Consider the following 19323-nt stretch of genomic DNA (forward strand, 5'->3'; position numbering starts at 1 on the left):
GTTTGTTTGGATGTAAAAGGTGTTTTCCCCTTTACTGGTGGTGGGGTACGTACTTTTGTGCCTGGTCAAGCTATTAGTAAGGCTGTCACTCGAAAGCACAACAAATATTTAGAAAAGTGCACTTCTCAGGGGCTTGACTTTGGGGTTCTTGCTTTCACTACCTTGGGAGAGTTGTGTGGAGATACTATAGAATTCTTGAAAAGATTGAGAAGTTACATGGCTAGTCATGATGTGAATGTCAAGATGGGAGATTTCCTTTTCCATAAGCTAGGGATAGTTATTCAAAAAGGGATTGGAGCTCAGCTTGTTGCTCGACTCCTGTCTAATTTTTTGGTTCATACTGAAAATGAGCTTGACTCATTATTTATTTAAAAAAAATATTAAAAGAATCCATTTAATGGAAATTAATAAGAATTTTCTGTAAAAAATATATCCATTTATTAAAAAAAAAAAAAGCAATGGGAGGATTTGATCGCTGGAGAAATCCTATCCTGAACCGTCGGATCTGGAAAACCCCATTTGTTTTGTGATAGATAATCATAAACAAGTGAAAATCCGGAGGCAAATCGGTAAAGCGATTCCTAGTCTGGGTTTTTGGTTCAGGGTTCCGACTTTTGCTGAGCATTCGATTCATTGGGAGCTCCATCACCAACTTCGTCCCTCTCTCTGTAACTAAGGTTTGTCTTCTTTTTCCTCTTTCTCATTTGTTTTACTGTGTTTTGATAATGAACAATCATAATTCATAGAAAACCAATAACACATATATGGATATTGTGAAGCCAGGATCTTAATTAATAACTTGTATTGGTTCCTCTAGCCTTAGTTAAATGGAGGAAGTTGTGCAGAAATTGCAAGAGGATGTTCGAGAACTGAGTTTAGGTACGTCTACACGAGTAGAACGATTGGATGGTCCACCATCGCCACTCCGTTTCCTGAGAGACTATGTCTCACCAAACAAACCTTGCATTATCTCCAATGCTATTCAACACTGGCCTGCCTTAACTAATTGGACACATAATGATGATTATCTTTCCCAAAAACTATCTCGATCAATTGTATCAGTTCATCTCACTCCTGATGGCCAAGCTGATGCATTGGTTCCATCTCCCACTACTACCAGTACCACCACCACCACTTCACTGTCATCTCTCTGCTTTGCATCTGCCCACACCCAACTCATGCCATTCCCGGAAGCCCTTCGACTTATCTCTTCAGGTTCCTCGGATCCATTTGTGGCTTATGCTCAGGAGCAGAATGATTGTTTTCGCTCTGAATATTCATCTTTATCCTCAGATGTGGAAACTCACATTCCTTGGGCCACCGAAGCCCTTGGATGCCATCCTGAAGCCGTTAACCTATGGATAGGGAATCATCTATCAACCACCTCCTTTCACAAAGATCATTACGAAAACCTTTACGCTGTTATCACTGGAGAGAAGCATTTCTTACTCCTCCCTCCTACTGATGTTCACCGTTTATACATTCACAACTATCCTGCTGCACGCTACTCTTTATCTCAGGTATTCTATGTAGTCAGAATAAAACTACTTTAGTGTTTAGTCAGAGAATTTTCACTCAGTAACTTTGTATGTATGCATTTTGTTCAGGATACTAGAGAGTTGACATTGCAGCTTGAAGAACCCAGACGACATGTTCCTTGGTGCAGCGTCAACCCTTATCCTCCTGCTGCAATTAAGGACCAAGAAGTTTCAAAATTCCCTTTATATTTCAATGGTCCCAGGCCTTTCGAGTGTACTGTCAAAGCAGGGGAGATTCTTTATTTGTAAGCCACCCTATCCTCTGCCTATCACTTATCTGTTTACAAAATTGTTTGCGGTTTCTATGAAATAGGTATTCGACTTCAGACTTTGGAGAACGATATAGTACCATTAAACTAAAAAGGTGAAATGTAAATGGGCAATATTTGTGAATTTTGAAATGCTGATGCTGTTCAGAATTTACAAAGGCTCTTCCATGTCTAGTCAAATGAACCAATACTTCTAGAAGGCGAATAACTTCAGTATCATTTTATCTAAGGATGGATGAGAAATACTGGGATAACCATCTTCAAGTAATATTTGTTGTCCTATGAAACCAGTGGAATATTGATGCTTAAGTAGTTAAGACCTTAGAACCCTCGCCATATAATGGTGAAACTAATTAATAGCTTAGTTACTCTAGATTTCCACCGGGTGCACATTATTAGAAGCTACTTTAGCATGTTTGATTAGTCAAGGCAGGGGCGGAACTATGCCAAGACTAGGGCTGGCTGAAGCAAGCCCTAGAATTCTTTTTTTTGCTTGCTTAGTAGTAGATCAAAGCCCAAATTTCGTCGAGCCCAGTCCAAGCCAGGGTAAGAATTTCTTTTTATCCAAAAACAGAGATTATGGCTGATTAGTTGGTGTTAATGCAGGCCAAGTATGTGGTTTCATCATGTTAAACAGAGTCCAGACAGCAGAGGACGCACCATTGCGATAAACTACTGTATGGATTCTACGAGCCCTGTTTCTCACACTTAAGTTTTTTCTTCTTCTGAAGCCTTCTTTCTTTGTTTTATTTTTGTTGTGAGGTTTAAATTTGATAGACGGGTATTTGGCAGGGTACGATATGCAGTTTGATATTAAATATGCATATTTCAATATGTGGCAGACGATTCGGTCCCCATTATTTTCTAATACATTAGCAGTTCTTGAAAAGAACTTTGATGATTCGGCCATTATAAATGAGTGAAACGTGAATGCCTGAAGTACTGCATGTGTGACTCGATCAAGCATGGTAATAAGCTCACCTTCTTCAGAGTGGTCTAATGGTTCCATCAAAACTTTTTATCTTCCTTGATATTCTGTAAGCTTTTACTCATTTGGTTTCATTTCTTTTATAATTTTATATTTCCGTAAGTAGGAGCACCTTAAGAAAGTATATCATGTGGTTGGTCTATGTACACTCAAACTTGCCGACCATCAGTTGAAGCTATAGAATGAGCAAGTAGAACATGCTTCACCTTCTTTGTTTCTTTTCTGTACTCCTTAATGTTTGAAATGCATGGACTTGCAGTTGTGGTTTAATAGCTAACAGATCTCGTATTTGTATCTACTGTTTGTTACTCGTGATATTCGTAGGGCAGGTAATTGGTTTATGTAAAATAAACTCCAGAAATACTTATACAGTACATTCTAATAAACATTAAATTCATTTTCATAAATTGATGATCAACTTTCTTCTCTTTGTCAGAGTTCGATCTGTTTGAAAAGTATTATTTTTTTTTCCAGGTAAACAAGGCATGATTTACATGAGGATGAATTGCGCTGGTGGTATACGAAGTATTATGTATTGTTTGCAGAAAATTCTGTCATGTCCCAAGCCTAGGAGGAGGGCGCCCATATCATTTCGATGACGGTATTTAGCGTAATCGTTAGTTGGTAGCCTTTAACCAAATAGGGTTGTCCTTATCTTTTGTAATGAGTGGTTTAGATGTAAGCATTTAGTGGCGTTGTGGCCGTTAGATCTAGGGTGGTATTTTTGGGTAAAGCCTTATAAACTCAGAGTCTGTAAGAGAATTCTTTAGCTAAGAAATTAATGAAAAGAATCAGATCGTTTCAATCTATCGAACCGTGTTCACTGAACCGAGAGGCTTGATCCGTGAGGATCTGGACGTTACTATTATCCCTAACCTTTTCTCTTGTTGTGAATCACACCTCGGTTCATGATAATTGGTATCATCCAGTAGATCCTTTACCTTCAACAATGACTGGAGGTCCTTCCTTAAAAGATGTTGATGATCAACTAAAAGAGGTGGCTACTCTGGTGAATGAACTATCAGATCTTCATCTCAAAGAATCTGCAAGACGTATTGAAGCTTAAAAAAAGCAGAATTGTAACAAGGATATAGAGATTTCTACTGTAGTGCCCAAGAAGCTCGAAATCAGGCCTGGCTATTTTTTTCATGACGGAAGACTAGCGGACTCTGACGAAGGAGACTCGCATGATCGCTGGCCCAGACAATTTTGTGAAACTCTTTTCCTTTGTACTAGTTAGTTACTGCTACTCTAGGTCAACTTTGGAAAGATTCTGTAAAAACCATGAGGGCCTTATAATTGTTGGGGTTGAGACTTTAGAGCATCTCCAAGAGAATGTGCAAAAAATTTTATGTGGTTTTTCCATTTAGTCCTTTTATTTATGGGGTTACACATAGAGTAAATATATGATCTCATATCTAAGAAACCATCTCCAATAGTAGAGAATTTTTAAGAAAAAATGGTAAAAAACATGACGTGGAGGTGGAGCCGGAGGTGTAGATAACACTTTCATGAACACCTTCATATTTATTAATTGGTCCCTCCTAGCTTATAGGACCCTACTACTGGAGATGGATTTATGCCAAACAGGAATGTAAAATCCTATGTGTCACTAAAAACAAAAAAATTCACTCTTTATTGGAGATGCTCTTAGAATTGTAAATTAGCTGTGTATTCACATAATTTGAGAGTCCCAAGTCTTCCCATGGGAAATATCTCCATCAAATTGGAACACTTCAAACCGATGGAGTGTGACAGGGGTGAACCATGTAAAACTGTTATGTTGATATTGTATTTGTCTGATAATACACCGGAATTGGTATGATTGTCGCTTTGTGTGCGAGAGGTCCCGACTTCGATTCTCGGAATGTCCCCTCTTTTTGTTTTTTTGATTACCAGTCGTACATATAAACAAAGAGGATGTGTCCAGTTACAAAGATTTAGGGATGAATTTATAAAGTCCACTAGGTATCGCCCGAGCCTACGGCTCGCGATTGAGCTTGTAAGTTAGCCGGAAATGAAGCTTCCAGTATTTTAATTAGTCGGTCATATTAGCTGGTTTTTTTTTCCGTAAAATCATAATAACACTAAGTATCATCCCGTCCTACGGACGGGTCTCGACCTCTATCAACTATTTTATTTTGTTTGCTTTTTTGATTACCGGTCGTGCAAATAAGCGAAGAGGACGTGTCCAGTTACAAAGATTTAGGGTTGAATTTATAAAGTCTATTAGGTATAACTTGAGCCTACGACCCGGGATTGAGCTTATAAGTTAGATGGAAATGTAGGTTCCCGTATTTTAATTAGTCGGTTATACTAGTTAATTTGTTTCCGTAAAATCATAATAACACTAAGTATCACGCCGACATACGGACGGGTCTTAACCGCTATCAACTCTTTTATCTTGTTTGGTTGGCCGATAAGTATCCTCCCATAATATTTTACTAGGATATGATCCATGCCGTAAAGGCACGGGTTTAAACTGTTGTTATTATCCTAAATTGTGACTTTAACTTTTTTTGTTTTAATTTTGACATTTTTCTACTGGTTTAAGAATAATCAACTTATCCCAGACAAAAACGATTTTCTTGAAATTTTATATGGTTCGATTTTTCTTTTCGTAACACTTATTCTCTATTAAGATCAAAATATACTTAAGTTAACAACAGACATCACATATTCACTTGAACATTGCAGGTTCAGTGCTCCACAATTGGGACACTATTTTTCTTTCTTTTCTTCTTCACTATCTCTAATAGAACGATTGTATTCTTTTTCTCTAATAAATCTTCCATTTCAACCTAAAAAAAATATATACCACATATTTTTTTGATGTTCGATTTACCCGTATAGATTGCAAAATAAATTAATGATACAAAATTAAGGGATATTTGAATGGCATGTATCCCATCTGATTTTAAATGAATAATCATTTGTAATTCACAGTGGAATATTGGAGGTGTAAGCCAGGCCAAATTGAAAAAGTGGTGAAAATATCTCTTTTTCAAAAACGAAAGGAGTGTTACATAACTGCATATCCCAATTATCAAGTAGAGCTGCTTATACCTCAACATTTGGTTACTTGACCACACCCTTAAATCTCGTTCCAGTTAATAGCCGATTGCATTCTCGATGAATCCAATATATGAGAAACTGTATTAGAATACTTCACCCACTTAATCTAAGGATTGGACTCTCTTCCTCCATTGTAACCTTCCCCAAAAAAAAATCCATTCAGCCCATAGAAACGTTTGATAATGAAAAGAAGAGTACCCTCTTGTTCACTCAAACTCCGAGTCTTCACTAACCAAAAATGCGGCAAGGATTAATTTCCATCATATTCATCCTATCAAACATACACAAAATCAAATCAGATCAAATATTAAAAAGCACATACACTTTAAAAAAATGGAGAAGCTTTAGATTTGAAAAATTCACGAATTTGTCTGCTTAACCAAATTTTAGTAAAACGTACTAAAGTAGATATAAAACTAACTTGTGAAGCTAAGACATTATGAATATCTTGCTGCTCATGCGATGGCATCCATTCCATGCCTATTGGACACCCGCGGACTTCTTAAATATTATAACCATGAATTAATTTTGAACATAACGTTGGAAATTACTGTCCACCTTTAATCTCAAATATCTTGACTTTGCGGAAAAAAATATGAAAAATACGTACGTGGTCGAGATAAAGATGTACACGTCCATCCTATAGACGACTCAATCTTATATAGAAAAGAACTATGACATCCCCGCTCCATCAGCCAATCTATAAGAATTATGCAATTCAAACTTATAAAATACGTTCATGAGTTTGCATATCTAAAATTATTAAATCTCTAAAGATTATCCAAGTACTACTAATGGTGAGAAGCAGCACCTCCATATTGTGAGTTTTTGTTTTCCATGTCACTAACATTCTGTTCCATAAAGATACCTTGATGAGAATTCCACAAATGGAACTGGGTGCATCCTAAGAAAGCCAAATAAATAGATGTGCCAAATAAAAATCAAACGAAGAGCAGCTTCCTAGGAGGTCGGAGAAGGGATTTTTGAATAGACCAACACTAATTTACATAAATAACGATGATAATCTAAAATCTTAAAACATAGATTGTTAAAAACCAAATCCTATGACTATTCAAAGAAAGTAAAAATTGATAATTACTCACAAATATGAAGTTTCTGCACCCTCTACCGGAGTTGTCGACGATTATGGAGAAACCCTATGTTCAATAAAAGAAAAATCAAATTAAAATTTTGGGAAAGAAAAAACGTAACCCAAATCAAGCAAACCGACTGAGAAATAGACAGATTCAAAATTGTCTTTGTTTTTATTACTCATGCGCATGCGTAACGCCTCTGCCATTGATGGGAAGGATGTTTTTATTACCCATGCACATGCTTAATGCCTTTGCCTTTCCTGGGAAGGAAACTTGAAACCAATTCGGAAAATAACGGAATGAGTAATTAGAGAGAGATATTAGGGCGAGTGATACAAAAGGAAAATATGGGTGGCAACTGTCACGGGGGTGTTAGAATAATTGCTACGAAAACACATATTAGTAGATCAATTGTGGCCGTCCTTTATGTGTTCGAACTATAGATGACCGTCGATATGGTAAAACACCATTGTCCCTTATAATATAGATGTAAGTTAGTCGGGGTCCACTGGTACTAAGTATACTCCGGCTTACAGCTGGGTCTCAACCTCTATCAATATTTTTATGTTGTTTGGTTGGCCGGTATGTATTCTCCCACAATATTTTAGTTAATATGTAAGTTAGTCCACAGAACCGCTATTTAATAACCAGGTCAGAATATTGTGTTTATTTAACTATGTCATAGTAGACGGGAGCGAATAACCCAGTGCTTAGCTTGGCCCTACGGTCCTGATATATTATTGGTTGGGTCAAACAGTCATGTCGGTGGATTAGAAAATCTAGGGTCCAACGTAGTCTCCATATTAAGATTAGTTGCGATTCGGTTGAATCTATAGGTTGAACGTATAAGTTAGCTGGGGCCTTCCGTCCGGTGTTCTGTTAATCGGGTCAAATTATCCAGGACTTATAACCCCGATCATGGCTGATGTGATTTGTAGATAGTGGTAAAAGTGGTTCGATTCTCAGACTTGTGAAGGATATTAATTAGACTTAAATTCTAATATTAAAATAAAAAGAACTCACTAAAATATTTAGCAAACTCAATCAAAGATGATATCAATATTAAACGAAACACTGAGGCTAAGATTCCACTATTTTCCAAGTTCAAAGTGATTAAACCAATACTTATATTTATGCAATTTTCTCGTTTAATTTGATTCTAAAATATTGCAACAACTATTTTCAAAAGTAATAATTGCAAATACCAAGTATGAAGCATCAAAAGTCTTAAAACTAAGCATACTCCATCAAAATAAATCACAATCACTCAAATCAAAATCATATTCAATAATAATTCAAGGCAAATAATCATATAATTATTGCAAATAAAAAGATAAAATAGAATATACTACTTTTTGTTGGAAAAATAGCTTCCTCTGTCGCCTCAGCAATGGGGTTTAGCTCCTCATATTAATCATGATCTCAAAATATGTGTTTGTTGCTCAAAAGATGATTAAAAGAGTGAAAAGTAATAACACAGACTGTTTGCAACAGTGTATTGGTGTTGCAAAACAGCTGTTACAATGGAACTGTTACAGAAAACTGTTGTAAATACTGTTGCTTTGTCGCTGATTTTAAGATCCTAAAATACGACTGTCCTGCACAGCTTAATGTTCTTCAGCTGTTAAATAACGACACTGTTCTGCGACTGTTTCCCGTGCGTCAATGTTCTTCGCGTTCTTCCTCTTCAGCAGCAGCAGTAGCAGAAACTGAGTTTGGTAAAGCTCTGATTTCTTCTTCTCTCGCTCTCCTTAGGTTCCCAAACTCTCGACACCCCTTCTATATGACCCAAGACATCTATTTATATCAAAAATACCGATTAAATCTCTCCTAAATCTTCCAAAATCTCTTTCCTTCTCTTCACGGCAAAGTTGCGGCAATTTCTTGTTTTAGAATTTCTACGCGTTTCTGAGCTTTCCTTTTTATTCTAAACTCTTCCTTAGATAGATACAAATCTTTGGAAAGGTTTACAACACTTTAATCTCTCTAAAATTCCCTAAAACAAGTCACACACGTGACTTTCCATATATTTCTGTTGTGATAAAAATCCGTCGATTGAGCCCAGTCTAATCGATTTAAACACCCATATCAGATTCCTAGACCCATAAGGAGTCTATCATATGAAAATCAAAGGTTTAATCGAGCTCAAACACCTCCAAATCACGATTGCCAAAACTGCCAAATTTTTCCCGCCAATTTTCTGAATTTGAAACCGTGAAGAAGAAAGGACGCCCCCTATCCAGAGTAGGGGTGCCTTTAACAGTTGCCTTAAGGGGTGTCCTGGGGTTGCCCCTTATCCAAGCCGGGGGTCCGAATAGCAAGTGTCCTCCGGGTGCTTTCCGTCAACTTTTCGAGCCAATTTTTTCCAAAAATGTTTATTAGCCAAAAATACCTACAAATAAATAAAACACCATAATAAGTACAAAAATGACCCCTAACAATATATAGAATCGAGACAAATCGGACACAAAAATGTGTCTATCAAATACCCCCAGACCTATTATTTGCTAGTCCTCGAGCAAAAAATAAAATAGAAATAAAATCCAAACTCACTGTCGCGGGCATCTTCGATTGCATTTAGCGTATGCAATAAGCCTTTAAACCCCTAGGTGTCCCTAGTGGCGGAGTGTTGTCTCCGGAGGGCTTACCAGAGGTATACCAGAAAATATGCTCATCATACAACGCTGAAAAGTTGCAGGGGCATTACATAGCCCGAAAGGCATGCGTCTATACGCAAAGGTACCAAAGGGACAGGTAAAAGTGGTTTTCTCTTGGTCTTCTGGGGCAATAACGATCTGATTATAACCAGAGTAGCCATCTAAGAAGCAATAGTGACTATGTCCAGCTAATCGCTCTAGCATTTGGTCGATAAAAGGAAGGGGAAAGTGATCCTTCGTTGTGACCTTGTTCAATTTCCTATAGTCAATACACATGCGCCATCCCGTGGTCACTCGAGTTGGGATTAATTCATTATTATCATTCTGGACTACAGTGATACCTGATTTCTTGGGGACAACCTGAACAGGGCTGACCCACTTACTATCTGAAATTTGGTAAATAATACCCGCATCTAACAACTTAAGCACCTCTTTTCGAACTACCTCTTTCATGTTAGGGGTCAGTCGACGTTGCATCTCCCTAGAAGGTTTGGAGTCTTCCTCTAAATGAATCTGAGGCATACACACAGTATGACTTATACCCTTAATGTCTGTTATAGTCCACCCTAAAGCTTCCTTATTGTCTTGAAGTACATTTACTAGCCTACTTTCCTGATCACTATCCAAATCGGAAGCTACAATCACAGGTAAAGTCTCAGATGGGCCTAAAAACACATACTTTAGAATATCGGATAGTGGTTTAAGGTCCAACTTTGGGGGCTCTTCTAAAGAAGGAATTAGGGTAGTCTCAGAAACTGGCAATGGTTCAAACCTAGCTTTCCATCTATCAGTGTCTAACACAGGGGTAGAATCTAATAGAGCATTCGCCTGTTCAACAGTGCTATCGTCGTCAAAATCTAAACCAAAATGGGATAGACAACTTTCTAATGGGTCTTCAGACAAGATGTTTGGTAATGACTCCTGAACTAAGGCTTCTATCATGTTCACCTCCTCAACACATGTGTCATCTAGCTCATGAGGTTGCTTACTGACATTAAAAATGTTCATCTCCATAGTCATATTACCAAAAGGTGAACTCATCACACCATTTAGACAGTTAATGATCGCATTAGATGTAGCTAAAAATGGGCGACCTAAAATCACAGGTATCTGGTTCTCTGGGTCAGGGACAGGTTGGGTATCTAGGACCACAAAATCCACTGGATAAATAAACTTGTCGACCTCAATAAGAACATCCTCGATAACGCCTCGAGGGATTTTAACAGACCTATCAGCTAACTGCAGTGTCATCTGAGTAGGTTTCATTTCACCAAGTCCTAGATGTAAGTATACATGGAATGGCAGTAAGTTCACACAAGCTCCTAAGTCAAGTAAAGCTTTTTCTACCCGGAAGTTACCTATTGTGCAAGCAATGGTAGGAGAACCTGAGTCTTTGTAATTTGGAGTTGTGGTGTTCTGAATGATTGAACTTAAGTGACTAGCTAAAAAGGCTTTCTTATGGACGCTAAGTTTTCGCTTTCGCGTACACATATCCTTAAGGAACTTGGCATAAGCAGGAATTTTCCTAATTGCATCTAATAAGGGAAGGTTTATGGTAAATTGCTTAAAAACCTCCACTATATCATTAAAGTGCGATTCCTTCTTTGTTGGTACTAATAGCTGAGGAAATGAGGCTCTAGGCCTAAAATCAGACCTTTCAGGAACCGAATTCACATCATCAGAAACTTTATCAGTCTCTTCAGCTACTGGTCCTGAGAGGTGAGATCCTGAGGGGGGAACTACAGTATGTTCACTATCGGGCATGGTTACCTTATTGTCTACAACTCTACCACTTCTATAGGTTCTAACAACATTCAATTGATTCGATGGTTTTGCACCTAATTCATGAACTCCTCTAGGGTTGGGTTGTGTTTGACTAGGACACTTACCTTTTTCTCTCAAAGAATCACTTATCAGACCAACCTGGGTTTTTAACTCGGAAATAGCCTGACTATTTTCTTGTCCTATCCTGTTACTAGATTGTGGACTCTGTTCTACGGATAACTGAAATTTTGCAGTTTGCTGAGTTAACAAGGCGAGAGATTCCTCTAAACTTAGGATTTTCTTATCTGACTGATTCTGAAACTGAGCTAGTCCTGAAGGATTCTTACTATAGCCAAAACCTGGGGGAGCATTAGAATTATTAAACTGACCTTGACTTTGGCCCTTAGACCATGAAAGGTTCGGATGGTTTCTCCAACCAGGATTATAGGTTTCTGAATATGGGTCAATCTTTTGACGGTTATCAAATCTAGTGTTATTATAAAGAGCATTGGCCTGCTCTTCAATATTCTGGCCTTCCCAAAAAGGCTCCACTCTACCACTAGTCTGGCCCACTTCTAAGGCTTCTAACCTTTTTTCTATAGCAGCAATTTTGGCATCTGATTCATAGTCTCCTTCTACCCTATTAACATTTCCTCTACTTAAAATAATTGTTTTCTGGGGTGCCCTACTATTTTCCCATTGCTGGGTTTTTCGGCGATTTCATTAAAAAACTCCATCGCCGCATCAACAGTTTGGTTTTCAAATCCACCAGTGCATAGAGACTCAACCATGGTCGTTGTGGAGTAATCTAAACCCTCATAAAGGATCTGAACTAGCCTAACCTTTTCTAAACCATGATGAGGACAGTGGGATAATAAATCATTGAACCTTTCCAAATACCTTATATAAAGATTCTCCCTCTTGTTGTGAAAATGTGCATATTTGCGTCCTAATAGACGATGTTTTATGCCTAGGGAAAAACTTATTGAAAAAGGCAGATGTAAGTTGTTCATATGTCTCAATTGACTCGGAGTCCAAACTATACAGCCACGACTTGGCCTTATATTTCAGGGAAAATGGGAATAACCTAAGTTTCAAAGCATCATCATCTAAGCCTCTAATTCTTAGAGTACTACAAATTTCCTTAAAATCCCTAACATGATAATAAGGGTTTTCATTTTCTTTCCCTAAAAAGATTGGGAGCATCTGTAAGGTCCCAGGTTTCAGTTCATATGGTGCCTCCGTTTCAGCTAACTTAATACACGAAGGACGAGTAGTCCTAGTTGGATTCAACAAAGCTTTCAAAGTTGTCATTCCTGGCACTATCGGAGCAACAGAGATTCTCTCCTCAGTCAAAGGACGTTCAAAAACAGACTCTTCAAAAGTCGGACTTTCTAGATTAAGGTAATCAAGACGCTTCGAACTACTAGGTTTCTCTTTAAAAAATCTACCTAGTGCATCTCTTTTACGTTCAGGCATACAATAGATTTTTCTAGATTAGAAGGGTAAGCAAACACAGATCAAGGCCGACTCAACCAAATCAAACCTATTGATTTCTAGCAACAAAAAGCATGATGGCTCCACTTAGATTGTTTCTAGACCAGCTTCTAATCCTTCGAACGGGAATTCGTTACAATTTAAGCAAACCCCTCTGGAATCAATCCGAGTTAACGTAAGTTGAATAGAGGCGAGGGAATCTCGGTGGAGCTTTGATACCCTAGGCCTCACCGGTATTACAAGGCGGCGCAATCACGCATTCAACTTACAGAAACCGTCAAGAACTTCGAAGTATGCTTAAAAGAGTAACCAATATTTTTCGAATGACTTTCCTGTTAAGCTCGTTACCCTATCGGTCTCGTTCTAGTCAAAATTTTAGGATTAGGTTCGCGTAGGTTACGTAATCCTAAAGCGGGCAAGAAGAGAACGGTGATGAAATCCGAACCCTTATCTTGTATGGCCAGGCCTTGCCCTTTACTAGAAAAATAAATGTCCGTATTCAGTCCTCAACATATATGCATACGAAGGAGTCCAGTAACGCGCTGACAGGGGATTCGCGAGTGTTTAGAATCTTACCTCTCGTTCTAGACGGGAGATGAATCGGTTGTAGTCGACTCGGGCCACTGACTCCGATGTCTAGTGTACGAACCCAAGGTGCAGAGACAATATCGTAATTGTCCTCCTTCTCTGCAAACAGTTATATTTAAAGAACCCTTCCGTAGGGTAATAAAAAAATAATGTCCCAAAGTCCAAAAAAATAAAGAAAATTTACAAAAATAATAAACCCTAATACAATTTTTTTTTTAATAAAATAAACAAACCCTAAATTAAAATTGTCTAAAATAAAATTGTCTTCTTTTCTGTTCTTTTTGCTTTAATCTTTAGCTCCAAGTCTTTATGAAATCACCAAACTCCTTGGCTCAATTTTCTTTATGATCCAGAACCTGTAGACACAAGATAAATACCCAAAAACATAAAAAAGGACAAAAATAAAAAAAATAAAACAAAAATAAAAAATAAAAAAATCTAAAACCCTAAAAACAAGTCCGCATCGGCGGCGCCAAAAATTGATGTGATTTGTAGATAGTGGTAAAAATGATTCGATTCTCAGACTTGTGAAGGATATTAATTAGGCTTAAATTCTAATATTAAAATAAAAAAAACTCACTAAAATTTTTAGTAAACTCAATCAAAGATGATATCAATATTAAAAGAAACACTGAGGCTAAGATTCCACTATTTTCCAAGTTCAAAGTGATTAAACCAATACTTATATTTATGCAATTTTCTCGTTTAATTTGATTCTAAAATATTGCAACAAGTAGATTTTCAAAAGTAATAATTGTAAATACCAAGTATGAAGCATCAAAAGTCTTAAAACAAAGCATACTCCATCAAAATAAAGCACAATCACAATCACTCAAATCAAAATCATATTCAATAATAGTTCAAGGCAAATAATCATATAATTATTGCAAATAAAAAGATAAAATAGAATATACCACTTTTTGTTGGAAAAATAGCTTCTTATATCGCCTCAGCAATGGGGTTTAGCTCCTCATATTAATCATGATCTCAAAATATGTGTTTGTTGCTCAAAAGATGATTAAAAGAGTGAAAAATAATAACACAGACTGTTTGCAACAGTGTATTGGTGTTGCAAAACAGTTGTTACAATGGAACTGTTACAGAAAACTGTTGTAAATACTGTTGCTTTGTCGCTGATTTTAAGACCCTAAAAACGACTGTCCTGCACAGCTTAATGTTCTTCATCTGTTAAACAACGACACTGTTCTGCGACTGTTTCCCGTGCGCCAATGTTCTTCGCGTTCTTCCTCTTCAGCAGCAGCAATAGCAGAAACAGAGTTTGGTAAAGCTCTGATTTCTTCTTCTCTGGCTCTCCTTAGGTTCCCAAACTCTCGATACCCCTTCTATATGACCCAAGACATCTATTTATATCAAAAATACCGATTAAATCTCTCCTAAATCTTCCAAAATCTATTTCCTTCTCTTCACGGCAAAGTTGCGGCAATTTCTTGTTTTAGAATTTCTACGCGTTTCTGAGCTTTCCTTTTTATTCTAAACTCTTCCTTAGATAGATACAAATCTTTGGGAAGGTTTACAACACTTTAATCTCTCTAAAATTCCCTAAAACAGGTCACACATGTGACTTTCCATATATTTCTGTTGTGATAAAAATCCGTCGATTGAGCGCAGTCTAATCGATTTTAACACCCATATCAGATTCCTAGACCCATAAGGAGTCTATCCTATGAAAAGCAGAGGTTTAATCGATCTCAAACTCCTCCAAATCACGATTGCCAAAACTGCCAAATTTTTCCCGCCAATTTTCTGAATTTGAAACCGTGAAGAAGAAAGGACGCCCCCTATCCAGAGTAGGGGTGCCTTTAATATATTCCTTAATGGGTGTCCTGGGGTTGCCCCTTATCCAAGTCGGGGGTCCGAATAGCAAGTGTCCTCCGGGTGCTTTACGTCAACTTTTCGAGCCAATTTTTTTCTAAAAATGTTTATTAGCGAAAAATACCTACAAATAAATAAAACACCATAATAAATACAAAAATAAGCCCTAACAATATATAGAATTGAGTCAAATTGGACACAAAAATGTGTCTATCAATGGCCCCTTAAATTTTTTTGGAAACTAATATTCGGCATTAAAGTTAGTCATTTTTAATTAGAAAATTAAGCTAGATTAAAAATATATATATATATATATATATATATATATATATATATATATATATATATATATATATATATATATATATTAATAAAAAAATTTATGACAAGCATAAGATTAGCAATGTCTGGGATTAATAGTTCCTGTCCGCGGCATAATCCAAGCCCTTTAAATTAAGGTGAACCGATCTCCATTGTAGTTGGAATAATCCGCATTTTGTAGTCTATAATTTTAGTCCAACTGAACTATTATAATGATCCGGATTTTTTAGTACAAAGTTTTGGTCCAAAACGAACTAAAATGACTCGCATTATAGTGAGAGAAACTCAAGTCCCGAAAACCTTTTAATGGTTTATTTTGCTTGGAATAATACTATTGGGAGCATTCAGTATTGCAACCAGTGCAGCCTCGATCCGCTTGACGACTCTAAAATTCTCGATACCAATTTCACGGTAGGTACTTTTTGGAGTTTGGCCTGAAAATAATTTAACATGTATTCTAACCATCGTATTTAGTTTAGGAAAGGAGGTAATGCAGTCTAGGTGTACTGATTTTTATAGACACTCAGATTATTGAGTGTCTAGCTTCCAAAATAAAAGAACTCCGAGAGTGGTTTTCTTAGTATCCATATGAACTCAGTTAATCTCTTAATAAAGAACGTGAACTATGTGAGTCTGTTGAATCTTTTTCTGACAATGTCAACAAACTCGTTAAAGAACTAAAACTTAGACAGGAAAAGATTGATATTCTTGAGGATACTGTCAGAAAAGCAGCCGTTTGGGAAGAACGTAAGATTGAGCTTCATAATACTTAGATGGATAAACTTCAGGTGCTAACAGATAAGTCTGAATCTGATCTTCTCCTTTCTCATAAGCGGTGTAAGTCCTTGAAAGAGGAAATTCTTGTTTTAAAAGATAACTCTTGTTCTACATCAAAATTGTTCCTAACTCAATGACATTTTCTGATAGTAGGAAAGCAACTCCCGTTTTTTTTTGAGAAACTGTTGAGAACTTCACTTCAAAAAAAAAAGACCTAAAAAGGCATTTTTTCCAAAGCATAATTCAAAAAAAGCTAATACTGAAATGTATTGTTCTCATTATGATAAAACGGGACATCTTCTGAATCAGAATGTTAAGCAATCTAAGGAAAATGGTTCACATACTAAAATACTCAGTACTGCCAGCAATGGTAGAATTGGTCATCACAGATCAAACGACATAGTACAAAGGATTGTTCCTCAAAACTTGAGAGTTCAAAATCATCTACATTATAAAGGACATTGCAACATATCACTTGTTGTATTGCTTCTCTCAAGTCTAGTGACTTTAAAAATAATAACTTTAAACCAAAATATTTAAAGAAAGCCTTTCTGATGAAGATCGAGCGTTAAAAAGATATGGTAATTTTCGCAGCGGAATGAAATATTAAAAAGTAACCGATAAAATTTGTAGAAATTAGGTTTTATTCAAAGAGATATCCTAAAATCTACGGGTTTATCTAGACCTCGTTAAATCAATAAAAATGACGACTATAGATATGGTTTTTCTAGACCTCGTTAATTATAAGAACAACGACTGTGGATATATCCAGACCTCGTTAATTCACTACGAAAAACAGATATGATATTAGTATTCAAACCTCGGGGTAAACTTAACTATGAATGAAAAATCAAAATCAAAATCAATAAACTCAACGAGTTTAGTGAAAATAAAATAATTTTGATTAATCAAAAAAGTCTCTCAATTTTCGTTTTTGGAGCTCATTTTATAGATAACTCCCCCCTAAACAAACCCACTTAACAAAAAAATATAAAAAACTTGATTTCCAAGGTATATACTACGTTTAGGAAACTTTTCTAACTTATTAAAACTCTTAAAATAAACTTCTATACTATTCTAAAATAGCCCTAATTAATAAATCCAAATTTTAATTATTTTTCTACTAAAATTATCATTAATAAAATAAAAACAATAGATTTAGTTTCCATAAATCTCCCTTCATCACTTTCCTACTAACATAGTCACTGATTTTGGAGAGGTAAGTCATATTAATATTGACGAAAGAATCTATGTTCTTAGATCCTCCATTAATAGATTGAGACGTGGCATAAAAAGAGCAAAGCATGATATTGCTTCAGGTAATCTTTCATCATCTCTCTGCTACTAACGTCAAGAGTTTAGGTACTGAATAAATTAAATCCAAGGATTTAGTTGTAGATAACTTAATTCTTCTGTCTTGTGCGCTCTCTAGTTTTAGAGAATGCATAGTTTAGGGAAGTTTTGTTGTTAGGATTCGAAGGATGTATACTGTTTAAATCCTATTGGACTGAGAAAATGATGAAATCTTCAATGTGTTTTCACTTAACAAATTCCTTTTGATAGATTGTATTTTTTAATTCCTACCACTCGGTCACTAACTGTTAGAGTACTGCTCGGTCGAACTCGCAAGCGTTGCTATCTCAAGATTGTTTGTCAAGTTTAATTGTTCAAAACTATATACTTGATTTATAGTATACTTATATATATGTCTCGGATTAGGACAGAAGTGTGTAGTTGAGCATTTTACTTGACGGAGTTCACCAATTGAAGAAGAAGATCTACTGAAGAGCTTGGAGGAACTTCATCAAAAAAAGGTATGTGGAGAGTAAAACTTATCTATCACTCAGAAGTCTATTATATTCTATCTTCTAATAAGACTAAGTCGTATAGCTATATAAACTTTACATTATACACATTTAAAATTTCCAACTGAGTTTATCTCGTTTATATATTTCTCGAAATACGTATTGGAAGCTTTTTAGCTTTAGCTAAACTTCATCATCTACTTGACGAGTTTAGTTGTAGACAATTTATTTGTTGGAAACTAAGTATTAAGTCAATATGATCATGTGAAGATTAACTTGAACATATTACATGATATGTGTGAGACAATCATTTGATGTTAACTTGGGAAGTTTAGTATTGATCACTTAATCACTTGAAAATTACTTGAAGCTAGTGGTATGTGTAAGATTACCATTGTTATCTTCTAAGGATGTTTCAATGATTAAATGAGACTTTCAGAACTACTAACAATGTATGGATATTTCACAATATGTGTAACACCCGAGTTCCGGACCAGGGCCAAACCCGTATGAAGATCCGTACTCAAAGCGTTACGGGTCGAAAAGAGACTTATATCCATATATCTATTTTTTTTAAAGTAATTTCGCCTAGCACAATAGAATTTAAAGAAAACAATAATTCACCATTTAAACATCTTTAATAATATTTCCTAGAAACAATGATATCAAATTACACGTCAAGCAATTTCAAGGACGCAACGAAATCACTAAGCTACACATTTCAAACTTCCACTTCCAACTTCCATGAAATATGCAAGGATGTCAATTGGGGTGAAATGACAGCTCAATAGAATGCATCCCCAATCTCAAAACATGCATAACATTATCAATGAGTCAAATAACATACAACATGAGCACATGACATAATTTCGAGCAAATCACTGATATAGATATTCAACCAACATGATTATCACACAAGTATTATTTTCGACAAATCATTTAATTCATTTGTTCAATCATGAATTCACAATATAAATATTGTTTCTAACAAATCATCTTAATATTTCAAAACAAGACTTCACAATATTAATATTATTTCAACAAATCATCCTTCAATCATGAGTTCATAACACCAATAATACTTTCAATAATTCATCCAATTAGATTTCACATTTGA

General features: G+C 36.1%; 1 protein-coding gene and 1 pseudogene across 1 annotated transcript; both read left to right on the forward strand.

Moving 5' to 3' along the window:
* The first annotated feature begins 562 nt into the window (after nucleotides 1–562).
* LOC113289847 (jmjC domain-containing protein 7) lies at nucleotides 563–3596 on the forward strand. Its single transcript, XM_026539264.1, has 6 exons — nucleotides 563–677; nucleotides 818–1520; nucleotides 1608–1783; nucleotides 2414–2484; nucleotides 2600–2775; nucleotides 3270–3596. The coding sequence occupies exons 2-5, from the start codon at nucleotides 828–830 to the stop codon at nucleotides 2728–2730; spliced, it is 1071 nt and encodes a 356-aa protein (XP_026395049.1). The 5' UTR covers nucleotides 563–677; nucleotides 818–827; the 3' UTR covers nucleotides 2731–2775; nucleotides 3270–3596.
* An 8638-nt stretch (nucleotides 3597–12234) lies between these two features.
* On the forward strand, nucleotides 12235–12335 carry LOC113291997 (annotated as a pseudogene).
* The last annotated feature ends 6988 nt before the right edge of the window (nucleotides 12336–19323 follow it).

This window comes from Papaver somniferum, chromosome 6, assembly GCF_003573695.1.
Source record: "Papaver somniferum cultivar HN1 chromosome 6, ASM357369v1, whole genome shotgun sequence".
In the NCBI taxonomy this organism is placed as follows: domain Eukaryota; kingdom Viridiplantae; phylum Streptophyta; class Magnoliopsida; order Ranunculales; family Papaveraceae; genus Papaver; species Papaver somniferum.